The following is a 27,171-nucleotide window of genomic DNA, read 5'->3' as shown; positions in this document are numbered from 1 at the left end:
TTCTCAATGAACTCAGAATCAAACTTGAAGGCCCGATAGATGTTCTTTGTGATAATCAATCAGCCATAGCAATAGCAAAGAATCTAATTCATCATAATAGGACCAAACATGTTGAAATTAATCGTCACTTCATCAGAAAGAAGATTGAAAACAAGATCATCACCTCGAAGCATATTCCCTCGAGACAACAAGCAGTTGATATCTTAACCAAAGCTCTCCATCATCCTAATGTTAGAGAACTAAGTTCAAAATTAGGAATGTTTAGTATATATCTAGCTTGAAGGGGAGTGTAGGAAATCAAGCTAGCTGTAAATTAGGTGTAAATTTACAATGTTTTATCATTTACTCTAGTGTTCTAAGTGTTCACAATGTATTATATATACCCTTTGTATATACTAAAATTGATCATCTAAAAATACAAATCATTTTCTCTCATTTGCTTCATAATCCAATCCAGTTCTGCTAACCAAACAGGCCCTTAGAGGAGTTCCCTTTAGACTAACTCAAAGAATGAGAGCTGGACTCATTAATCCAGTCTGCTAAACTCATAAGTGAAAGTAAAACAACAAATGAATCAACCCTCCAAATCACAATTGCTATTGCCATTCAATTTGGATGTTTGGAAATATATCGAATTAGTAATTACAGCTAACCTCTTAGCATTAGTGTTACAACTATGATAATCAATTAAACCAAAGTCTCGAAAGGATTTTAGAGCTGCAACTATAATGTTTTGGGCAGATTTTGAAGTAATAAAAAAATCAGTTAAGCTTTCTATTCTGGAAAAAACGGCAGAGGTAGAACAAGATGAAGAAAAGGGGTTTGTACAGTTTGGGAAGGTCTATATCAGAAAAAGAAAGTCAATGGGACACACCAGAGTTGAATCAGTAGTGTCAGCAGAAGAAGAATTTTATTTTGAGGGGGAGGAGGCTGATGTAGAGTCATTTGAAGAAGAAATGTTGGGGCTAAGTTCAGAGAGTGAGTGTTCGGAGGGGGAAGGAATAGATTCTGAGGCCGAGGATAGTGAAGAGCAAGAAGATATTATTGGTGACATCAAGGAACTGTGGAGACAGAATGAACACGAAAAGCAGTTAACTACCGATTATCTCGGGAAGGGACAGAATACAAGACAAATCTATCATGAGGATCAATCGTGGTCTAACATCGTTCACTCCATGGCGGAGATGGGAATGGAGATCCTGCACAATAATGATGACAACAATGTGATAAAAGGAGAAAGGAAGCCTATGAGAAAGTTAAGCAGAGAATTGAATAATCTGACATTTAATGTCAATTATGATAGAAGTGGCAAAAAAGCAGGGGTGGTCAAGAAAGCTTAATGAAGATCCTTTCATGGAATATAAGAGGGAGTGGGGACAAGGAGAAGAGAAGAGCAATTAAAGCGACAATATGTAAGGCAAGTCCGGATGTGGTGATTTTACAAGAGGTGAAGAAAGATGTTGTAGATAGAAGGTTTATTGGCAGTATTTGGAGGTCACGTTTTAAGGCATGGATTTTGAGCCCATCCATCGGAAGATCTGGAGGAACATTGCTAATATGGGATACGAGAAATATTAAGGTTTTGGACTCATTGATTGGTAATTTTTCTATTTCAATCTTGATCCAAGCTGAGGGGTTAGATTCATGGTGGTTTTCGGGATTATATGGACCTTGTTCATACAATTTAAGATCAGAATTTTGGGATGAGTTGGCTGGCCTTTATTCTATTTGTGGAGATTCATGGTGTTTGGGGGGGGATTTTAATGTTGTGCGAAGAGTGGGGGAGAAGTTAAATAGCAACTCATGTACTAAGAGTATGAAGGTTTTCGATGAGTTGATTCGGGAAATGAGATTGATTGATCCTAATCTAAATAATGGGCGGTTCACTTGGTCTAATTTTAGAGCTACACCAATTTGCAGTAGGTTGGATAGATTTCTTTATACTTGCAAATGGAATGGATTGTTTCCATTTGTGCGTCAAGAGATGTTGGTGAGATTAGTTTCAGATCATAATCCTATTGTTATTGATTCGAATCCGCCTAAATGGGGGCCTGGTCCGTTTCGGTTCGATAATCTTTGGCTGGAACACAAATCTTTTCCTAAGTTATTTGAAGGTTGGTGGAGAAATGCTAGTGCTGACGGCTGGCCAGGAACGAAAATGATGTGCAAACTGAAAAAAGTGCAAAAAAATATCAAGGAATGGAGTCAAGGGGTTTATGGAAATAACAAGGTGGCCAAGAATGCAGTAGAAAGGAGAATAGTGGAGCTGGATAAAAAAGAGGGGAGTATTATATGGAATCAATCTCTAGCAGAGGAGAGGAGAAAGCTTAAAAGGGAGTGGCAGCAATACATAGTTGAAGAAGAAAGGAGTTTATGGCTGAAATCGAAATGTAAATGGGCAAAAGAAGGGGATGCAAATACAAGAATGTTCCATAATTTATTAAATGCAAGAAAGGCAAGGAACACTATTTCAAGAATTGAAAGATTGGATGGTTCGATAATTGACAAGGAGGATGAAATAGTAACTGAACTAGTAGATTTCTTCTCCAAATTATATACATCCGAGAGGAGACCGGGTTGGGGTGTTGAAGGCATTGAATGGAAACAGTTACCAGAATCATTAGCTACAAATTTTGAAAGACCCTTTGAAGAAGATGAAATAAAAGAAGCCATTTTTAGTTGTGAAGGTAACAAAGCACCTGGGCCGGATGGATTTAGCTTGGCTTTTTTTCAGTCAAATTGGGACCTTATTAAGAATGAGCTGTTGGAAGTCTTCAAGGCATTTGAAAGAGAGGGCAGAATTGAGGGAAGTATTAATGAGACGTTCATTTGTCTTATACCAAAAAAACTTAATAGTTGTTTGGTAAAAGACTTCAGGCCTATCAGTCTTACAACAAGTGTGTACAAGATCATAGCTAAAGTTCTGTCCGCAAGGCTTCGAGGTATAATGGGGGAAACGATTTCGGTAACACAATCGGCATTTGTAGAAGGGCGGCAAATCTTGGACTCTGTTTTAGTGGCTAATGAGGCAGTGGAAGATTACCGGTGTCGAGGTAAGAGTGGGTTGGTTCTCAAGATTGATTTCGAAAAAGCTTACGATAGAGTGGAATGGGATTTCTTAGATATGGTTATGTTAAGGAAGGGGTTTGGGGGAACTTGGAGGAAGTGGATTAGGGGATGTATCTCGTCAACATCGTTTTCCTTATTTGTGAATGGAAGAACAAGGGGAAAATTCAAAGGATCTCGGGGCCTTAGACAAGGTGACCCTCTATCCCCTTTTCTCTTTACATTAGTGGTAGATGTTCTTGGAAGGATGATTGACCAAGCTGTAACTTCAAGTAAATTCTCGGGATTTTAAGTGGGCAAAGATAAGATTCAAGTCAGTCATTTGCAATTTGCGGACGATACACTTCTTTTTGCGGATGATGAGGACTCACTCCTTACACTAGTAAGAATTGTAGAGGCTTTTTGTGCTATTTCTGGATTAAAAGTAAATATGAGTAAAAGCCAAGTGTTGGGGATTGCTATGCAAGAAAGTGTGGTGGCCTTGTGTGCTAATCAAATTGGATGTGAAGTAGGGAATTGGCCTATGTCATATCTTGGAATGCCTTTGGGTGGCTCGCCTAGGAAAAAGTTGTTTTGGGCACCGATCTTGGAAAAATGTGCTAAAAGGCTTGATGGATGGAAATCTTCATTTTTATCCAGGGGTGGTAGACTTACTTTGGTTCAATCAGTTCTTTCATCGCTTCCGATTTATTATCTCTCCCTTTTTAAAGCTCCAAAAGCGGTTTTACTATCGTTAGAAAAAATGATGAGAGATTTTCTTTGGGAAGGAGGAGATTCAATGGGTGGGGATCATTTGGTGGCGTGGGAGGAGGTGTGTCGACCTAAGCGTGAGGGAGGTCTCGCTATTGGAAGGTTAGACATGAGAAATAAAGGGTTCCTTATGAAGTGGCTGTGGCGATTTCCGTTAGAATCAAATTCACTTTGGCATAAAGTAATCAAAAGCCGGTATGGGAAAGCAGAAAATTGTTGGGATACTAAAGCAGGTCATAGACTATCCCCAAGAGGTCCTTGGAAAGATATTTCAGAACTTTATGGTGAATTTTTGGAGTTGGTAAAGTTCAAGGTGGGCAATGGCACAACTATTCGGTTTTGGGAAGATATATGGATTGGAGATACAACATTAAAGAATCGGTTTCCGGATCTGGCAGTGATATCAAAAGCGAAAAACGCGACTATAAAAGATCTTGTTGCCATTGAAGGAGAGGTAGGAAATTGTGTTGCAAGTTGGAATTTTAAGTTTAGAAGGAATTTGATGGAGAGAGAAATGCCAAATCTTATTGTACTACTGCAACTTCTGGAACATATTAGGCTGCTCAACATATCAGAGGATAGTAGAGTATGGAAACCAGATCCTAGTGGAATTTTCTCTTGTAAGTCAGCCTTCAACTGGTTTACTTCAGACCAGGATTTTGGTGATCTGTTTTGGACGAAGACCTTATGGAAAAGCAGGTGTCCTTTTAAAGTGAAAGTCTTTGGTTGGCTGGTCGCATTAGGAAAAATCAATGTGCACCCTATGATGCAAAAGAGGCGACCTTTTATTTGCTTGTCCCCGGGGTGGTGTGTTTGCTGTAAGAAAAGTAGTGAAGGAGTGGCTCACTTGTTCTTAGGGTGTTGTCTAACTCAAAAACTTTGGATAAAGCTTCTGAACGAATTTGGAATACAATGGGTATTTCCCCAATCAGTTTCATTAATGATGGTGAGCAAGGTGGGGGGTAGAAAGGGTAGATCATACCTATGGAGGACAGCTGTTCTAGCTATTATGTGGGTTATTTGGCTCGAAAGAAATAATAGAATTTTTGAAGGGATTGAAGCTCCGTTTGAAGACTTGTGGGAAAAAGTTAGATTTTGGACAGCTGTTTGGGTTTATAAAACTAAAAGCTTTGAGCAGTTTTCGTTCTTAGAATTGAGTAGTAACTGGAGATTGTTGTGTAGTGTGGTATAACAGTACATGTTTTGTATATGTCTAGCTGTTGTGATTTTGTTTTAAATGTTTTATATGTTTGTGATAGAACATTTGTAATCATGGTATTCCTCCGCCACAAGTGAGGCTTTCTATATATGTCGGAGGAGGGGTCAATCTTAGTCATTGGCCTCTTTCTCTTTTTCAAAAAAAAAACTATGATATTGAACCAGACCCTACAAATCTCTCATTATCGATCAACAAAATATTCAACCCTCGAGAGAGGTGCACAAACTCCCCACGTGGGTACAGAAGAAATTTGTTACATCAGAAGGCAACACCATTTGCCACATCTACAATGGTTTGCTAATTGTGTTATAGTAAATTTGGGGCAAGGATTATGTGTTTATAACCAGTCTGCAGTCTTAATGTATTTATTAAGTACAGAGTGAAAATCAATTAGTTTCACATATAGAAGCATCCAACAAAAACATATATAAGTTTCGAGAACTAACCGTTGGACCTCATTGGCGTATCTGTCCCCCAAGCTGACTGTTTTTGTAGCTATAACAAGCATAGGATGCATTAGGAGAAGCCTCTTCATCTCTTGAACAACAGTTTCTGAAACACTCTGAAGAGAAAGGCTTTTCCTGCAAACTAAGCTGTTAATATTTCCATAGTATTTCATCCTACTCATCTGCGATTGTACTTTCACCCAAATATGACCACACAAGACATGATCTTATCAGAATAAATGTTCTTATCAGCATTTTAATATCATAATCAGGAGAGACACTGACTTGTAACTTCTTTTGTTTGTTAGAGGGGGAAAATAAAAATTGATAGAAAAGCTTGGAATTATACTATATTAAACTAAGGGAAAACTCCCTTTGTAGTTGGTTTTGTAGCACTTATAAATAACTCATATAAAAGTAATGGATTTTATTGCGCTGCATGTCCCTGACATTAAATCTGCTGATAAACGTGGCAGCCACAAATAGTTCGGAGACCAAAAATTCTAAAAAGCCTAAACTAAATAATAAAACTGGTGTTCCTTTCTTATCGTAGTGAAAGAAACACACAAATGATAGCATAGGTTCCAAGCTTTTGAGAGGCTTGGTCCTCTCTATTTCCCAGTAGAGCTAGGCTCTCAAATTACAAAAGAATCAGATAGCCATTACTGATAAGAATATCCTATTTAGAGATTAGTTATAGCAGAAAAATATTAGAATAATTCCTTTCTATCTTAATAATTTTGTAGCTGACAAGCCAATACATATACTCTTACAATTTTACTAACAAGGTAAGCCAATACATATACTCTTACAATTTTACTAACAAGCTAAGGATACAATCCTAACACATGACAGTTCATTAAATTTTGAGTAAAGGAGGAAATTAATGGGACGTATCATCTATTGTTCCAATTCAACACATAGATACAATTACCTGTGTGTACTTGACTGAGAAAATGATGAAGCACGTTCAACCCAATGAAAAGCTCCAATGCTGAAAAAAAGAATAGATTAGCCGTTTATTATTAATATCAATCTATCAGTAAATTTGTTTAATACAGAGGAACAAGGATTTAGATGAAATGAGATTATAAAAGTAACAACAAATTATAAGACTACAGCAGCTTCTATGTAAATAGTAAAAGGTAATTCTTTAGATTCTTTGGTATCAAACACCCATAAAAACAATAATTGCTTTATCCAGTAAAATCTAAAAAATCCTCTAAATCTTCAGAAACACTATCATTTATTTCCAGCTTCTAGGTGCTTTATTTAGTTGAACTGAGACATATGCAAAGGGTCCCCTTTGTATTACAATAAGTTGTTGGCAATTAAAAAAAAATGATTTAGAACTATAGAAGCGAAAAATACTATTTAAGTAAAATACACCACATTCCAAAGCAAACCTGTCAATTAAGAGAAAAAATACTATTTAATTCAAATACACCACATTCCAAAACAAACCTGTCAATCATTAGCAAATAGACACTAGACTGTTGAGCTTCTTCAACCTGTTTAAGCTGATAATGCAATGTCTGCAATCCAAAAAGAGAAGATAACATTGAAAAAGACCCACAGGTTGACACACAATAGATTGGAGAAAACTAGAATGAAATCTGTGTTGGCATCAAATTAGATTGGGAAGGTTCCTAGCCCTTTGAGACACTTGGTACCTCCACAAAAAAGAGTTTACTACTTTCCACAATCACAATAACCACACATCCTTAAGAGAAAAGCTGAGTATATATAAATATATACATATATACTCAACCCATTGACTCAAAACTAAGCCCTGGATTGCCCAATTAATTTTTTAAAACAACTAGGCCCCGCCAGCCAATTAAATAAAACACAATGACAGTTAAGCCCAAAAGTGAAAATTACTTAGCTAATTATTTCTTGGCTGATGCATAGAGTAAGTAAGACTAATAGGTGGAACCCTGGGCCCGAACATTCACCTTGTCTTCAATGTGAAAATCTGAAAACTGATTGTTGATCATATTGTACTCAATCAAAGATGATTCAAAATCTGGTAGAGCTTTCCACTTTATAAGTACTTCAATGTCCCTTGCATTCCTGCCTCTATTTTGTCTGATTTCCTCTAAGGTGGCATTTGGTTACAAAATAAAAATAGAATAGGAGCGGGAATGGTAATAGGAATAGAATGGAATTTCTGTTCTTTTGTTTGATAAAGACTACGGAATCAATAACTGAATAAGAATTGTGATGTTTGGTATAGTCTGGAATGAAATGGAATTTTTATTATTTTGACCAAAATATCCTTTACTCTTTTAAAATAATTTTTGTTTTATAAAATTATTATGGTACAAATTAAAAAATGGCATATATTTATGTATCACTTTCAAATTGTATTTTTTTAGATCTAATTATCAAATAATAAAATATACATAAATATTTAATTTATTAGTCTATTTTATATTAAATATTTAGGTATCAACATAAATGTTATTCACATAATTTAATCATTACACATCTCGTTTATCTATATAATTATAATAATAGTGTTTCTCTCCTATAATTCTGTACAAAAAAATACACTAAACATATTATTCTAATATTAAATATTGTAGATATATGTTTTAAAATAAAAAAATGTTACCCATATAATTATAACTTTAATCATTTATTTAAGAGAAGGGTAGATAGGGCAAAATAATTTTTGGTTGGTATAGAAGGAGTTTTCAAATCATTTTATTTAGGAAAAGTAATCTCCTAGTTTACATGAATTACAATTCCTATTGGAATAAGTTTCTAATGACAATAAACAAACCAAACACTTGAATGATCTTTCTTTAGGAATAGCAATTCCATTCCTACACTCATGTAAACCAAACACTACCTAAGTTTTTTGGTTCCATTATCTTTTCCAAGTCTGAATATAGTTATGTGATAAGCCTAACACTTATCAAGTGTATCACAAAAGGATTAAATGAAATACTTAGTCAATGTACATAGGCTGAGTTATCTTAGTATTTTAATCGTTTTAATTCTATTGGTCCAAGTCCTTTCTAGCTTAGACATCTTGATGTTCTAAATGTTTTTACTCCTCGATGTATGCTCTAAGAGTCAGCTGTCTTAGGATGTGTCTTAATGTATCAATTTTGTTACCACAGTTTTCCTATGCCACAAGTGCGGCTCCCTAATATAAATGGGAGGAGGTCAATGTAAGACACTTGACCTTTGTCTCTTTTTTAGAAAAGAAAATAAAAATCTATTAGTTTGATAGTAATCCTAGGTGGCCTAAGATAAATAGAGAGGTAGCAACCTCATTTAGATCAGCTAGGAGTTATTGGCAGATTACTCTTGTGGAGAGACCAAACCTCTTAAAAGTTTGGAATAGGAGAGAAAGCCTCTCGAAGAGCTTGTCTTTGTTTTTTTGAAAAGAGAGGAGAGGACGTTGTCTTAGACTGACCTCCCTCTATTATAGATTAAGACCCCTCACTTATGAGGGAGGAAAACTGCTTAAAATAGAGTAAGAGAGAGTACAAAAAGCAGAAAAATAAAAAAAGTTACAATTCAGAAACTAAATTACAACAGGACTCTCCATTCTCTGCTCAAATCTAGAAATGAAAGGTCTTCGAAATGCTTTGCTCTGAAAACCCATGTTGTTGTCCAGAACTTGATTTTGTCCCAAACCACTTCTGTTGAGTTCTCTATATCTTCAAAAATTATGGTGTTCCTCTCCAGCCAAATAACCTAAAGTGTTGCTACAACAGCCATCTTCCAAAGAACATCCTTACGTTTGCTTCCTTTTAACTTACTCACTATCATTTGAGGAACACTTCTAGGTAGAGCCCAAAGCAGCCCGAATTCCTCCAACAACTTTGACCATAAGCTGGAGGAAAATTTACAGTGCAGAAATAGGTGATCCACTTCTTCTCCACTACTCTTACAGCATACACACCACCCAAGGGAAATGAGTATAAAAGGTCGCCTTCATTGTAAAACGTCATGCACATTTACTTTCCCAAGCGCTACTAACCAGACAAAGATTTTAACCCTTGGCGGGGCTATACTTTTCCATAAAGATTAGGACCAAGGGGGTTTAGCTACGTTTTGGTTGGAAGTAAACCAAACGAAAGCTGATTTGCTTGAAAAGATTCTGGTGGCATCAAGTTCCCACATTCTGATATCAACATTAACGTTAAGTAATTTAACTTGTTCCAACTGTTGTAGCAGCCCAATAAGGCTAGGTATTTCCCTTTCTAACAAATTTCTTCTGAACTTGAAATCCCAACTTACTACACTTTCTCCAGCTGCACCTTCCACAGCCACAAGATCTTTTATACTTACGTTTTTAGCTTTAGAAATCAGGGTTAAATCAGGGTAAGTATGTAGCAAAGATGAGTCGCCTAATCATTCATCTTCCCAAAAACAAATTTTATCCCCTTTCCCAGCCTTAAACTTCACCAAACTTAAGAATTCATCATAAAGATCCGCAATGTCCTTCCACGGTCCCCTCGGGGACATCCGATCCCTTTTTTTTGAGTCCCAAAAATTATTAGCCAAGATATAACGACTCTTAGTGACCCTATGCCAAAGAGACTCAAATTCTAGAGGAAATCGTCTGCATTTCCTGCAAAGTATCTATAATCCACGCAGCGGCATCAATGGTCACAGAGACTTGGAACACGAAAAGCCTAGTACGTTCACAAACTCTTACAGTTACAGCTCCACCGTCCCCAATCAAAGTGATCGTGAATACTTTGTGTTCAGTTTGAAAACTCCAATATTTATGGAATCCTTAATTGTTTAGATGTTTAGACAAATTTTACCAGCCAAAACCAGTCGAGTAATGACTTTTTTTTTTCTCAAAACCAGTGGGGTTTCGATGCCAATCATGGTCGAAAGGGCCATGGGAGCCCCCGTATGCATGGATATGTCTCTCAAAAAGAGGAGAGAGAAGAGAGCATGGAGGAGTCAAAAGGTTTTTCTTCCCTGCAATACCTTTCTGGTGAAGAGCTTGTCTTTGTAATTCTTGAAGATTCAATAAAGAGTTTTTATGGTGGGCTTTCAAAATTTGTGTCTCAATTCTTAATTAGACTATTTCTAATCTAAGAAAAGTCTATCAAAATGGTGTTGTGATTGCGAACACGAGAGCTACGAAGCTGAGACGACAGACAGCTACCATGGAGGCCCTACAAGAGCGTTTCTTTGTCGTCCTCCAAGTGTTCCAACAACATCAATTTTATGCTAATAGAAAGAAGTGTGAGTTTGGGCAGCAACAAACAATTTATTTGGGTCACATTATTTTGAGACAAGGGGTAGCAGTTGATCCTAATAAAGTGGCAAAAATGAAGGAGTGGGTTGTACCACATGTAATGTTTGGTGAAAATGAATTGTACTCTCATTAAAAAGTAATACACACATATATATACATAGCTAGGAATCTATTATATAAAACTATGTAATTCGGAAACTAGAGTTAGAGATGGAAATGGGACGAGTTAAAGACGGGGAGTGCTCCCCCATCCCCGTTAACTATTTTAATACCCATCCCCGGATATTTTCTTTTAGCACTTTCCATGGGACATTGGGACCACTTTTCATCACAAAGATAACAAATGCTCTTGTTCATCTGAAGTAGCCCAACCAGTCAGCCAATAGAATTCACCAAATGGTTTCCATTTGTGTTTAACTTGTAGTTTGTGGTTGTCCTCGTGAGAAGTATGACATATGTTGCTTGTTGTAGTGAGTTGTGTAAATAAAAGGAACACTGAACAAAAATTACATTCAATTTTGTACACCAACTTCATCACTTGAGTTAGATTTCTAGGCTCCAAGATCCTCAAGTCATTATTTTCTTGAACCAATTTAAGAATTGGTTTAGTGATTCAATGTAACCTCTTCTAAAAACATTGTCCAAAGGTGGTAACAACTCAATAAGTCTTTTGCAATATTCCTTAATTGTTACATCTTGTAGTACAGCTAGAAATTGCTCGTACAAAGACCTTTCCTATATTGAATGAAACTGGTTCAGCATTGACAGATTCATTTATTCCATTAAGATCATCGGTCTTATTAGCAATTTCATTTATTCTCATAACAGCATATGCCTTTGCTATTATTCTCGTTGATACCACAGCAAAGCAACTCCTTCAAAGCTTACCAAAACTACTTCTAATTTCTCGTCATTGGTGAATCTTTGTAAGGAAAAATAGCATTTGACCTTCATAATCCAACCATCCAGATTTGTTCCATCGAAAATAGGCATTTCCACACTAAGTAACAAAAACTCTTCCCTATGATCATAATAATGTGCAGAACCCTCTTATGTGTTTCCTATCATCAACAATAAACTAAGAGTCATCTTCCTTGTATCGGTTGGCGTGGTCATCTTGCTAGCTTCTCTTGGTTTCAGAAAAGCTTATCATATATTTTCCAATGGACGCTATTTATTCCTTAAATTGAGCTTACTTCACAACTAACCTCTTCTTTCACAACCTCCACATATTTCTTCCTGTTTTTAACTCTTGCTCTTACTTGTTGAGAGACCCGCTCATGCTAATTTGATACACACTAGATTAGATAAAATCTAAAATGCAATTTTTGTTGGTGTTGAAGAACAAATTACAAAGGTTTGAAGCTCTTAGACGCTTGGTATCTCCACAGAAGAGCTTCAACTCTTATCATAGTCACAATAAGCACACATCCTTAAAAGAGAAGCTCTTGAAGTGCCCTTAACTACCCAACTAGTTCTTTAAAATAGCTCAGCCACCCAACAACCAATTAAAATAAAACATAATGACAGCTAAGTCTAAAAATAAACAAATGAACCATTATTTCCTTTCAAATTTCAATACAGCTTATAAAGCAAAGTGTATTCTTACCTTAAGAGAGGCAAGAAACTGAAAGCTATCATAACAGCGGACATACAAAAACCGTCTCATGCATAGAGCATATAGTTCCTCATCATAATCTAAAGTAGATTTTCTTCTTTCATCACACTTCTGTGTATCAAGATGATCCCGCCCCACATTTGTCTTACCCAGCAATCCTAAGGAAATTTTGGATCAATGTTAACACACAATCATTCAAAACATGAAGCTTCTGAAAAATAAAGATATGTAAAAAGAATCATATATGTCTTTCTAATTGCATCGAATTGGATAAATTTATGGAGCGAACATAAACTTAATACACATTTTATTCAACTTTTTTTTTTTTGACAAGATATTTTATTCAACTTACTGCATGATTTTTTTTCTTTTCTTCCTTAATTAAGACATTTTCTAAGAATTCAAGTTGTTCAAACTATTTAAGCTTGAATCTATCATGAGTCTTACATTAGCATACAAAAAGAATGGAGAGAAAGATTTACTGGCTGCTTCAGCACTAATTGAGAAAATTACCGTTCAGCAATTGGAAACAACACATGTCGATGAATAAAGAAACATACCATTAGCTTGCCCAATTCGGCGCTTAAGCATTGTCGAAAAGCATAAGATGTCGAAACGGCAATCGAGGTCAATGAACACAACCAGCCGCCCCAACCCTCCATAATGAACACCATTCCAGTCCTTGGGAAGAATGCAACTGATAGCAGCCTAAGTGTAACAAATTTAACCATTCTCAAAAATTACAAACCCTAAACTGGTTCAGCGACTGAAAGGGAAGAGAAATGGTTGGTTATACGCAAGAAAAGGTTGGAAAGCCTAAAATTTGGACCTGAATTAGGATGAGAGTTTTGGCAGAAGAAGAAGGCCCGACGAGCTCGAGAACATTGCCCACGCGTAGAGGAACGCGATGAAGCGGCGGCAGAAGAAGCAAAAAGGGACGTTCGATTGAAAATCGAGTGAGCATATCACCTGCGCTCTCGTCTCCGTCTATCCATCTTCTCACCTCCATCCCCAATAAATGGCATGATTTTGGCGCCAAGTAAATTAAAATACAACCACAAAAACCCAGAATCCGCTAATTATTTGAACTTAGTGACTTTTGGTTGGAGATAATGAAATAAAATATAAATGAAACAATATATACTCGATTTGGATTTGGACATGAATTAAGAGTAGTGGATGTTAAGATGAACCGATATGCTCTCTCTTGGAGAAGAGCCTTCCGAAACCGATATGCTGCAAAAGCCTGATATCACCATGGATGATCTCCTTGCCAAAGCTTCAAACCTTACCGTGCTGGATGAAGATGGGTGGGAAATCAACGAAGCTCGGGGAGACGTTGCTGGAGGTCACTGCGCGAAGGGCCGATTCTGTTCCAATAAACCGATGAGTCGTCCTCTTCTGAAGACGATTTTAGGTAGGGTATGAGGAATTGCTGATAATAACTGGGGTGTGGAAATTAAACACAGCAATAAACAATCAAGTTTCTTGGTGTTTACATTCAAATCAGCACAAGATCTGAACAGGATCTTGGGCAAAAATCCTTGGTTCCTCAATTATGGAACTCTGATTCTTGAACGTATGACATCTTTGCCACAAGATTAGGAAAAAGAACTTCTGCGATTCCCAATCTGTGGACGGGTTTACCATCTTCCTTCCCGTTCAATAACTCAAAGTAATCTAACTCGCTTGGCAAGTCTAGCAGGGGAGGTAATTGACGTTCAAATGGCGGATATTCCACGAATTGTAACCAAGGATTTCTTTACATTCAAAGTCTGGTGTGATATCACCAAACCTCTATTCCCTGGCCTTTTATTTCCTTCGATTGGGGGAAAGAAATGGCTCCCGTTCAGGTACGAACGTCTTCCATTTATGTGCTTTAATTGTGGTTTTTTAGGGCATGATACTCGGGTTTGTACAGGCACTCCCAAGATGTTTGAAGATGGATTGGGCAATTGGAAAAAAAACATATGGACCATGGCTCAAAGCTGATGACAAACGAGAAGCCCAAACTGTCTCAAAGGCAGCGACCAATGAATTACTTCAGCAGCATGTTCAAAGGCCGGTGATGTATGAAGACTCTTCGAGCAATATGCAGAATACTATGCTGGGAGCTGAAGTCCCTGGTGCTATTATTAATCCTCCTGGCAATTTGGAAGCGGTGAATTCAGGGTTGTTTATTGTTGATTCGAATGGGAATTCCTTTGCAAACTTGTCACGACAGCAGGATAACAAGGTGCCAATGATGGAAAAGGGGGAAAGTAGTCAAGTCAATTGCAAGAGGAATGGTTCTTGGAGGAATGATCATGAATCCTTAAAGGGCCTTGCTGCTATGGACATGGAGAGTGTATTTGATTCGGAAGGCTTGAGGAAGAACAGAACGGGTAACGAGGTTGATTACAATAAATTAGTGGAAATTCCAATAAGTTATGATGTTGGGATTGAGAGGTTAAACAAGGAAGACGGACCATTAAAGAGGAGAAAAGTGACTCCAAGAAGACCAAAGATCAAAGGAAAAGGTGTTCAGACAGAGAACTTTATAGTGCAGATGGCTATGAATGAAGGGAGTACTCTTTCAAGGGGAATTTCTAAGGATTTGGATTTGAACCTTGACGACAATTTGAAAGCGGAGAACCTAGGTAATCTAGGTCGCCGAGCACCATGATGGCCATATTTTGGAATGTCCAAGGACTTGGGAACCCTTGGACATTGAATACTCTTAAGTCCCATTTCAAAGATTATCATCCCGGGATGATTTTTTTGTCTGAAACTCGCTTAAACAGCAGTGGTATGGAATTCGTTCGAGTTCAATTGGGTTACACCAGGTGCTTTACGGTAGATGCTCGTGGTAAAAGTGGGGGCTTGGCGCTTCTTTGGACTAGTGATTTCGTAGTTCAAATCAAATCCTTTACGGTCTCTCATATAGATGCTTTGGTTGAAAACGATTTGGGGTTTATGTGGCGTTTTACGGGATTCTACGGTAGCCCAGATCCGGGAGGGCGCGTGGAGAGTTGGAAGTTGTTATTTCGCCTAAAGAATATGTTTAACTATGCTTGGATTTGTGGAGGTGATTTCAATGAGATAGCTAGTTCAAAGGAGAAAAAGGGAGGGGGTCCGAAACCCGATTATCTTATGAAAAATTTTAGACAAGCAATGTCGGATTATCATTTGAAAGAAATTGATCCTAAAGGAACTGCCTTCACTTGGTGTAATGGGAGGACATCCAACTTAATTTTTGAGAAGCTTGACCATGTGCTATGTAACTCGGATTGGATGAATCACTTCAAAACTAACAAGACCACTCTCCTTAAATGGTGGAACTCGGATCATAGACCGATTCTATTGGAAGCTTTTCAAGGTGCCAAAGGGAGTTTGTTTAGAAGGAAATGGGGGACTCGATTTCATTATGAACATGCTTGGGCGGATAATGAAGAATGTCACAAGATTATTAATGAAGTTTGGAGAGTCAAAGCGAATGGGAAGCCTATTGATACTCTTACGCATTTAATCTCTAATTGTGGAAAGAGATTACATGAGTGGAATATTACTCAAAAGAATGCCACTTTTTCTAGTTCCAAAGAGTTAAAAGGAAAAATTGATTGGTTGTCTAAATCTTCAAGTATGAGTGATTGGATAGCCCGTCAAAAATTGGAAAAGGATCTTAATGGGGTGGAAGAAAAAAGGGAGATGTATTGGAGACAACGGAGTCGGGCGCTTTGGTTAAAACATGGGGATCGAAATACAAAATTTTTTCACTTCAAAGCTTCGGCTAGGAGGAAAAAAAGTACAATTGAGGGGCTGTTCAATGACAATGGGAAGTGGTGTACTGCTGAGAATGAAATCACAGAGGTAGCAATCAATTATTTCCAAAAATTGTTTTCTTCTTCAACTGGAGGAATTGATGTTAAAGAAGGTCTTCGTGGGAAAATTCCTTGTCGCATTAGTGAAGCCGATAATAGAGCACTCCGGGAACCTTTCACCAGTGAAGAAATTCAAGCTTCTTTGTTCCAAGTTCACCCCTTAAAGGCACCTGGGAATGATGGATTACCGGGTATGTTTTTTCACAACAATTGGGACTTAATTAAAGATGATTTTACTGCTGCCTGCCTGGACATTTTAAATCAAAATGCGGACTGCAAGGCTATAAATGAAACCCTTATATGCCTCATTCTAAAGATAAAACAGCCAGCAAAGATGTCGGATTTCCGACCTATTAGTCTTTGTAATGTGGTTTATAAGGTTGTTTCAAAGTGCCTTGCTAATCGAATGAAACTTAGCATGAATTCCGCCATATCCGACAACCAAAGTGCGTTCATTGGTGGTCGAATTATTCAAGATAATGCTATGAGGCTTCGAAAGTCTCCATTGTATGAGGAAAGGTCGGTTCGGGAATGGAAGAAAGATGGCTTTTAAACTTGATATGTCTAAGGCATATGATAGAGTAGAATGGGATTTTTTGGAAGCAATGATGGAGTATTTGGGCTATGAGGAGGACTGGATTAAGAAAGTGTTGAACTGTGTTAAATCTGTTTCTTTCTCAATCATTTTAAATGGATCGATCAAAGGATTCTTTCATCCGAGTCGAGGCTTAAGACAAGGAGACCCCCTCTCCCCTTTTTTATTTTTAATCTGTCCAGAAGGACTCTCTTGCCTTATTCAGGAAGCCGAAAGGGCTGGGAGAATTCACGGGTTACGGTTTGGAAGCTTGGATATGAGGCTCTCCCACTTATTCTTTGCAGATGATAGTCTCATCTTTCTAGATGCTACCATGGAGGAGTGCAAGGCAATAAAAGAGGTGCTGGAACGTTATGAAACTCTTTCTGGACAGTGTATAAACTTTGAGAAATCTGAAATGTGTGTGGGCAGCAAGATCAAAACAGCCGTGGCAGCCACTTTAGCTAATTACTTGGGCGTTTCTTTGGTGGAAAACCATACTAAATACTTGGGTATGCCTTCCTTTGTGGGAAGAAATAAAAAACAAGTTTTTGGCATAATTAGAGATAAGGTGGAAGCTAAGCTTCGAGGTTGGAAGATGGGGCTCTTCTCACAAGCGGGAAAGGAAGTATTGATCAAAGCGGTGATTCAAGCTATTCCTTGTTATATCATGAGTTGTTTCAGAATTTCAAAAGGCATTCTTAAGGAGATGGAGAGTATGATTGCGAGATTTCAGTGGGGATCTACAACTAATAAACACAAGTTACATTGGGGTAATTGGAAGAAATTGTGTAGACTCAAGGAACAAGGTGGTATGGGCTTTCGGGATTTGGAAGATTTTAACAAAGCAATGTTGGCCAAACAAGGATGGAAACTCATCACCGAACCAGAGAGTTTAATGGCAAGGGTGCTTAAAGCTCTCTACTTTCCTCAAGGTAACTTTATGAATGCTAATATAGGCCATTATGGGTCAACAGTTTGGCGAAGTATACTATGGGGTAGGGAAATATTACTTCAAGGTTCTCGGTGGTGTGTTGGGAATGGCTGTACTATACGCATAAATGAAGACGCATGGCTTCCAAGAGGCAGGCCCTTTTCTCTTCGTACAAAAGTTCTACTCCCTGAAGGTACCACTCTTGACAAATTAATTAATACTGCTGGGAAATGGAAAATTAATGAAGTGTATAGTTGGTTTCATAAAGACGATATCCCTTGGGTGCTTGGTATTATCCCCCTCACTTCTAGTCCCGATTGGATGTCATGGAGTTTAAATAATAATGGTAAATATTCGGTTGCAAGTGGTTACAAAACTAGATTTATTCATACGAATCTAGCTGAATGTTCTAATGCAGCCCCTTTGAAAGCGTGGTGGAAGTTTATATGGAGTTCTAAGCTCATCCCAAAAATGAAAAATTTCATTTGGCGTGTGTTTAATCAATGGCTTCCCACGAAAATAGAATTGTCAAAAAGAGGTATGTCCTTGGAAACTAATTGTGATTGGTGTCAAGAGAAAGAGGAGGATATTTGCCATGCTCTATGGTTTTGTCCTAAAGTTCTTAAGATATGGAAACTTGCTGGTTTTGACACTCAAAATTTTATACACATGCCGAAAGCTTCTGATGTTCTTTTTTACTTATGGGGCAAACTTCCCAAGGAAGATTTGATTCAATTTATTGGTCTTTCTTGGCTAATTTGGCAGTGTAGAAATATCTTCATCTTTAAACACCAAGTTCAAGAGATCCATAGTTGGGTAAGATGGGCTCTTGAAAAGTTGGATGATTTTTTTGGTGAGTGTAAGGACCCTCGGCAGGACAACGCTGTAACAGCAAAACCAAAATGGGGTCCTCCTCCTTCTGACTGTGTAATGATCAATACAGATGCCTCTTTAATTGATGATAAAATGGGGTATGGATTAAGTGCTGTGCTTAGAGATTCAGTTGGTGATTTAATTGTGGTTGAAACTGTCTTTGTTCCAGGTATAGCTTCTATATTTTTGGCGGAGGCTGTTGCTGTTAAATTGGGGGTTCGCCTTGCGCAAAAATGGTCTGTATCGAAAGCCATTGTTGCTGCTGATTGTTTAAGTATCATTAACAGCCTCCAATCGAGTTCGGCTCTTAATTCAGATTGGGGCATGCTTTGCAGAGATATTCTCAGCCTCAAACATCATTTTCTTTCTTTAAATTTTACTCATGTGCATAGAGATTGTAATGCTGTAGCAAATGCTTTAGCAATATGGAGTCGAATGACCCATTCTTCTTGTATTTAGATTGATTCTTTGCCCTCTTGTGATGCTGCCTATTTAATGGTAGATAAGCCTAGTGTGGTTGCTTAATAAGATGTTCATTTTCAAAAAAAAAAATAAATAAAAAAATAGAAATGAAACAATCTTCATTTTACTTTTTTGTTTGGTTGCATATTAAAGGGCTGGAATGTCATTCCAGTAAAATGGCATTTTCACCATTTTAGTAGAATAGCTATTCCATTCTAAAAAATTAATAATTTTTTTAATAATTTTTTTATGCATTTTAAATTTTATTTTATTCAATTCCATTCATATTCTTATTCCTATTCTCGATCTCATTCCTGTATTTTCATTCATTCTAACCACACGCCACTTTAAAATTTTTAACCCTAAATTACTAAACATTCATATAAATTCCACACAACAAATAAATAATGCAAAAAAAGAAATATAAAAAACAAGGAAAAGAGATTAATCAAAAAAGTAGTGAGGGAAAGTCATTTTATAGTTCGATGTGGGGAATAAGGTCTCAAAAAATTCTTTATTGGATACTCCTAATGCAGAGGACTTGAACCCTGGCGATTCTGAGATCGAGGAATAAAATCAACCGAAACTCGAAAAAAGTATGTGAGAGATTATGAGGGCATGCAATTTGAAAAAGAAAAAAGTTGAAAATTATAAAATTCTGAAGCTCTGTAAATGGTAATGGTGAAATAGGGGGAAAACTCAAATTTTTTATACCCAAGCAAAAACTGTTCCATCGTTATGATGACTGGTCGAACGAATGGGAACTATTGGGGAAAAAAGAGTCAGAATAATAAAGGCTAAAATGATGCTTACCTCGAAGTACTGAACCACCAAAATAAAGCATGTAGCTTCTTTTTAAAGAGGGAAAAAACGATCTTACCCTCTAGCAATTAAAAAGTCCTTTTTATTTAAAAAAAAAATACTTTTTCGGGAACAATTTTTATACCCATATTTTGAGCAATAATATGATATTGACACGTGTAAAGAAACTGGAAAATAAACAAGGTCGTGTTATAAAACAATTAATACATTAAATAAACTCGCCTTGGTAAATACATATGGTAGAAATATTCAAACTCACCCTTTTAAAGGTAAGAACAAGCTATGAATAATAACTATTACCTGATGAGACCATCGAGGTGCATAACTAACAAAGAAGGTCCATCTTAGGATACAAAAAATAGACAATAGAATGACAATGCTTGGAAATGGTAGATAATTAATTCTTAAAGAGCTTGCAGCTCATTGATCCACATACTCGTGAGTATGTTGAAAGATTAAACACTCTCAACATGATTCCTCTCGGAATCGTCACACTACGGTAGTGTCTTGCGTTTGCTTCTCTCAACATTTTATATAGGAGCACGAGAAGTATTACCAGAATATACTTAGTCACTGACAACCCTTTCCAGAATAAAGCGTCTTGAGGAGATTGCTTGTATTACGAGAAGAATAAGGCATAGTTAGCATAACCACTTACAAATTAAGCTAAAGATTGGTTATAAGCAGTTATTTATTATTATCACATGTGATATAAATGTTAAACGTGTGATTGTCTACGTTATATGAACGGTTACAAGGATAAGATCTCGAGGGAATAACTATCACCATACAACTCCTATAAATAGGGACAAAACTTAGGGAACAAGGGACGACCAATTTAGGGAAAATAGGGAATTATATCAATATATTCTTGTATTCTGTATACAATTTATAAAATCCCAAAATAAGATGGACTTATGGACTATGAAGAATTAATTTCAAAACTACGTTAAAAACCCTCTTATCATATATTATTATTATTTATTTAATTCTTGAGTTCATTTATTACAAAAAAAGGCTTATTTATTGGTTAATAAAAATCTATGTTAACATAACCATAAGTCCAATGATCTTAACATAATATATATATATATATATTAAATCTAGACTAATAAATATAGAGACAATACATCTTGTAGCCTATCAGGGGGTCCTCATTATCTTTTGTATTATTATTGAACATCCAATCTAAGAACTTACTGAAGAGTTCACGCCACAATCTTATAAGCCAACCTCAACACTCACGAATAGAGTGGGTTATTGTTGAAATTATTTTACCAGGATCTAGATTTACTAACAAGTATGTTTCATTAACATCCTAATATGAATTTCTAAAACAATGAAATAAACACATATAAAGTTTAAGAAACCTTACATTGATTGTAGCGGAATATAATGACTCCTTCCGTTCAGATCTCTAGCCCTTAATTCCTTTTTGTAGCAGAGCATTATCAAGATCTGAACCTGGATCTCTTTCTCTCCTTCTTGAGCCCGATTCTCCTTCTTGTTGATTGGATTCTTCACAGTCTTCCACACTATGATTGAGATACCACTTAATGTGTGTGGGCACTCACTCTATCACTAATGGCTGAAATTATTTAGTGTGAAGAAAGGCTTAGTGTTTCGAATTGAAGAAGAAAGAAGAAGGAAGAGGTCTCATCTAGGTTTTTAGCTTTGGAGGCATTAGTTGGATAATGAGACTGTAGCCTTCCTTTTATACTATTCTTTAATAGGGTTAGGATTGAATTATATGGATTAAAAAAGAATAAAATATTGGGCAAAAATTCAACCTTGGCCGTACAAGATAGTGGATCTCATTCTAGTTAGATTTTTGCCACTTTATTTCAACCACTTATTCTTCTTTTCAATAATACCATATTTTCAAAATTCAAACCTATAAATGCCAAAACTATCTATTTAATAATTAAAATAATTATCAAATAAAATTAAATCATTTATAATATTTATTAATTAGACTCCACAAAGTCTCTTAATTAACAAGTAAACCCAAAAATACTATTTCTTCACAATCAAGCCATAACATAGTGAAAAATTCATAAACTAGACATAGTCTAATTTTAGAATTATAATTGATTAACTAAAATTAATTAACTAAGTCTTACAAGCAGTTTGTCTCAACTAGTATGGGGACCATGGGCCTATATAACCGAGCTTCCAATAAGCCGAACTAGAATTTACAAAGTAAATTCACTAACTTATTAATTCCTCATTGCATCCACTCATAGAACTTAGAATTACACTCTCGGTTACATAGAACGCTCTATATGTTCCACGATATAGATACGCTATTAATTGTCCATTGTTATAATCTCAATAATCAATGATCCTCTATAGATGATCTACATTGCATAGGGATAAAATTATCGTTACACCCTTTCAATGTATTTTATCCTTAAAATACTTGGCCACCTATAAATGATAGTTTAGTGAAATAATATAATCACTAAAATGAGATCTCAATCATTTATCTCTATTTAGCAAGCTCGAAGGAAATCATCGTTTTACTTCTAAATACCTATAGAAGCTATAGATTCCATATCTATGTTTAGCGCTCCCACTCAATTGTACTACCATGTTCCCAAAATGTATGTATCACCCTGACCAAAAAGTAGGCTTAACTAACAAATCAAAGAACATGTATAATACTCTTGAGATCGAACCTAACCATGTCAAGATTAAGATCATTTGATCTAAGATCAACTAGGTGATATTGAATTGAATAGATATTACAACAAATTTATCATATCTAATCAAAGTTCAATATCGGTCCCTTCCAATGTATACTCCATACATCCGGTACTAGTAAACTTTGCCAATGTCCTGGAAAGGACATAACACTTATCCAATGTGTAAGTATACCTATCGCTGATTATCATGCCAGTCTAAATCTAGTGAACTGACAAATTAGGGAATTAAATTTTCAAACATATAATCATGATTATATTCCATTGTGCTGACAACACTATAATCATGAACAAATACATATGTTTTGAAAAAATTTCCGTGTGGCAGTATTTTTGTAAAAGTTAACCCAAATTACAGTATTTTTGTAAGTTTCCCTATAATTATGCAATCATATTATATCCTGAACTCATGAGATACTATGATGAGATAGGATTGATCACAAAATTCACACCACATTGATGTGTGTGGTGATGTGTGTTGAAGAGAGAGAGAGAGAGAGAGAGAGAGAGAGAGAGAGAGAGAGAGAGAGAGAGAGAGAGAGAGAGAGAGAGAGAGAGAGAGAGAGAGAGAGAGAGAGAGAGAGAGAGAGAGAGAGAGAGAGAGAGAGAGAGAGAGAGAGAGAGAGAGAGAGGCGTGCATGTGAGGAGAAAGAGAGTGAGAGTGAAAAATCAATCTTATTTTCTCTCAAACATGATCATTTATTTTTCTCTACTTCTTAAGGTTGTTAGTTATACTGATGTATATTATATATAATGTTATAAACAAACATTTATTTAATCCTCTAAAATAAAAGATAATATCTAATTTGATTCAAAATAATAATTCAAATTAAGTTTGTTGCGGTAAAACCTTTCCAATTATCGTTTCACTTGCTTTTAATATTTTAAGCTCAAATTTTGGCAGTAAAACCTTCTAAATTACTAAACTAGTAACAAATTTAAGGTGTCATTCAGTTAACTATCACTATGGGTTATTCATGTGTACACTCTTGTACACATGACATGTTTATATTGGTACACCCAATATAATTATTTAAAAATTATTTTTAAAATTTATTTTAAAATAAAATAAAATAGTTAAAAAAATAAAAAATATTATAAATTTTAAAATAATTTTTATATTTTTAAAATAATAATATTAGGTGTACTAATATAAATTTGACACATGTACAAAAGTGTACACATAAGTAGTCTATATTGAAAATTAACTGTAAAAAATGGATGACACTTTAAATTTGCGAGCAGTTCAGTAGTTTGGAGGGTTTTACCGTCAAAATTTGAACTTAGAGGGTTAAGTACAAATGGAGTGATAGTTGAGAGAATTTAGCCGCAAAAAACTCATTAAAATTTAAATATAAATACCATATAACTGATTAATAGAAATCAATTAATCCTTCTATTTTATTATTATATTTTTTTCATTAAATAAATTATCCAATAATTTATTTAATTTAATAATTAAAAAATAATTAATAAATTTAATTTGAATTATTGTAACAATAAAATAATCAAATAAAATTAACATAGGCCTTTATATGTCACCCTACACGTGTGGTCCATATTTTAAGGTCCAAAATTAATTTCTTAATTTTACCACAAATAAGATTTATTATTTATTCTGCCAATAAATAATAATTGATTAACTCTCATTAATATCTTATTTCCCAAGAATTAAAATAAATATTATTTTCACTAAAATAATAAATTTATCTTTTTAATATTGAAGAATAATATTATATTTAACTAATTAATATAGTTTTATCAAATAAAATTAGATAGTTAAATACTATTTAATTATACAATTCATAATTGTCGTAACTATTCAATAAATTATTATTTCGCTCATAAAAATTGATGTCACATAGAAATTAATTCTCACTCAAATTTACTCATCAAATAAAACCTTCTCATGTACAATGTAGTATAAAGCTAACTTGGGGACCATGAACCTATATTTCAAAGCTCCAATAAACACTTGATTATTATCGATCTCTACGATAGAATAATCTAGTTCATTAATTCTATTGTTAATCTATTATAAATATGGAATTGCACTCTTTGATAATATAGAATTATATTTACATAATTCTTATTTATAGTCTATTGATATAATCAATATAAGTAGTTCGCCCTCCAATTATTAGTTCATAATTATAGTTGGTCAAAATTATTATTTTACGGTTCTAATTATCTCTTAACGCCTTACATACCATTAATTCAATGTGAACAGTTCATCTATAACTTATTATAGATTTAGATCCAACTATTAGCACTCCTAGAATTACCATTATAAGAGAACTAATATCTGATCCGTTAGGAAAGCTTGCATTCTATTATTGTATATGTTGGGATTTTATGCCCTAAATAAAACTCATTTCAATACAATCTGATTTGTTATCAATAGTAGATTAGAAGTCATTTATGTTTACATGTAGTTTTCATGTTTATGGTTTAATGTGTACAAAATCTGTTAAGTACAGAACATATAGTTATTCACAATTACAGTGATGTCAACACAATGGAATGTAATTGTGATTATATGCTTCAAAAGATAATGTCCCTAATTCAACAGTGCACTAGATTTATACTGATGTGATAATTAGCGATAAAGTATACTTACACCTTGGATAAGTAATATGTTCTTTCCAGGACATTGGCAAAGTATGCTAGTTTCGGATGTATGGAGTATACATTGGACTGGGACCGATATTGATCTTGGTAAAGATATTATAATCTTACCGTTGTATCTTTCTAAGTTAATATCACCGGTTGATCTTATATCAAAAGATCTTAATCCTGACATTGTTAGGTTCGATCTCAAGAGTGTTATTGTGTTCTATGATTTGTTAGTTAAACCTACCTTTTGGTCCGGGTGATACGTACATTTTGGGAACATGATAGTACAATTGAGTGGGAGCGCTAAACATAGATATGTAATCTATAGCTTCTATTTGGACATAGAAGTGAAAAAATGATTTCCTTCGAGCTTGGCTTAATAGAGATAAATGGAAGAGCTCTTGTTTCAGTGATTATATTAGTTTACTGAAATATCATTTATAGGAAGCTAAGTGTTTTAAGGATAAAATAAATTAAGAGGTGAAACGGTAAATTTATCCCTACTCACACTCCAAAGTGTGCTTGGTTTCTATGAAATTAGAAACAACTTCCAATTCAAAGTGAAAAAGTCTTGTGCAAGAACATACAAAATTTGTTGCTTAGATCCAAAATGTAAGTGGGCACTAATGGCATCTAGAAACGCACCAACAAAGTCATTCACAATTCAAAAGTATGACAGAAAGGTGATTCACACTTGTGATCTAAACATAAGATTTGTAGACGAAAGACAAGCTACAACGAAGTTGATTGGAAACTACATCAAGCCACGGTTTACCAACATAAAAACAACTCAAACGCCACAATACATCAGAGGAGAAATGAAACATAGGTATGGGGTGAGAATGAACTACATGAAAGCATGGAGAAGCAAGAGCACGCGCAAGAAGAATTACGAGGAAAAGCAAACGAATCATACAAGGTGCTGTCAAGTTTTTTACACACGCTGCAAAAAAACTAATACCGGAACAATTGTACACATGCAAACAGAGGAAGACAATAACTTCAAATACTTGTTTGTGGCATTAGATGCTTCAATAAAAGGATGGAAGAAGTGCAAACCTATAATAGTTGTTGATGGAACTTTCCTTAAATCAACATATGGAGGTACATTGCTCTCTGCTTGTACACAAGATGGAAATGGACACATTTTTCTCCTAGCTTATTCTGTTGTGGATTCAGAAAACAACAACTCATGGCAATGGTTTTTCACAAAACTAAGGGAAACATATGGGATCAGAGAGGAACAGTGCTTGATCTCAGACAGACACGAGAGCATAATTAAGGTAGCTGCTCATGTATTTCCAGAAATAACGCATACCTATTGTGTATACTACCTGTTAAGCAACCTGAAAGCAACCTTCAAGAAGAATGCAAGCAAGCTCGATAAACCATTCTTCGCAGCAGTAAGAGAATACACAGAGAGGAAATTTGAATACCATATGAGCGAGCTGGATAGCTTGGATATTCATGTTAGACCATATTTATAACAAGTTGGATACCATAAATGGTCAAGATACCACAACAAACACAACAGGTATTCAACTATGACTTCTAACATTGTTGAATCTCTAGAAACGCAACAAACTTAGCAGCTAGAGAACTACCAATCACAACACTATTGGAGTCATTGAGAGCTTTGATACAACAATGGACATACACAAATAGGAAAAAAGCACAGAAAACCACAACATTTTTGACATCTACAGCAGAGAAGAAGCTAGTCAACAACTTTGTGAACTCATTGACAGAAAATGTAAAATCTCTTTAAACTTTAAGTTACATTACAGTTTCCTAATAGTTGTTTTTCAGTTTGTTGTATAGTTTGACAATTGATTATATTGACCTAATTTTCAGGTAAAGCCAATAAACAAGAGCATGTTCGAAGTGGTAGAACTAACAAGATCATGGGTGATCAATCTAAAGGAGAAAACATGCAGTTGCAATCGATTCCAAATTGATGAATTACCGTGTGCTCATGCGCTTG

The 27,171-nt window shown here is 35.5% G+C and overlaps 1 protein-coding gene across 9 annotated transcripts in view; it reads right to left on the bottom strand.

The window, feature by feature from the left end:
• LOC115725383 (DNA repair protein XRCC2 homolog) overlaps window positions 1-14,838 on the bottom strand; it is a 28,592-nt gene extending 13,754 nt beyond the window's left edge. For 6 of the 9 annotated variants that reach the window (XM_030654887.2, XM_030654886.2, XM_030654888.2 and 3 more), the window contains exons 1-6: window positions 13,171-14,838; window positions 12,902-13,049; window positions 12,333-12,499; window positions 6,946-7,016; window positions 6,416-6,475; window positions 5,482-5,628 (exon numbers count right to left, since the gene is read on the bottom strand). In XM_030654887.2, coding sequence (XP_030510747.1) covers window positions 5,482-5,628; window positions 6,416-6,475; window positions 6,946-7,016; window positions 12,333-12,499; window positions 12,902-13,049; window positions 13,171-13,350 — 773 coding nt within the window. In that variant the 5' untranslated portion in view covers window positions 13,351-14,838. The remainder of the gene's footprint in view (window positions 1-5,481; window positions 5,629-6,415; window positions 6,476-6,945; window positions 7,017-12,332; window positions 12,500-12,901; window positions 13,050-13,170) is intronic. The other 3 variants (XM_030654892.2, XM_061117275.1, XM_030654889.2) reach the window with 2 other exon arrangements.
• Window positions 14,839-27,171: the final 12,333 nt, after the last annotated feature.

This window comes from Cannabis sativa, chromosome 6, assembly GCF_029168945.1.
Source record: "Cannabis sativa cultivar Pink pepper isolate KNU-18-1 chromosome 6, ASM2916894v1, whole genome shotgun sequence".
NCBI classification, from domain to species: Eukaryota; Viridiplantae; Streptophyta; class Magnoliopsida; order Rosales; family Cannabaceae; genus Cannabis; species Cannabis sativa.
Note: the sequence above shows the minus strand (reverse complement) of the source record. Positions and strands in the feature narration are given on the sequence as shown.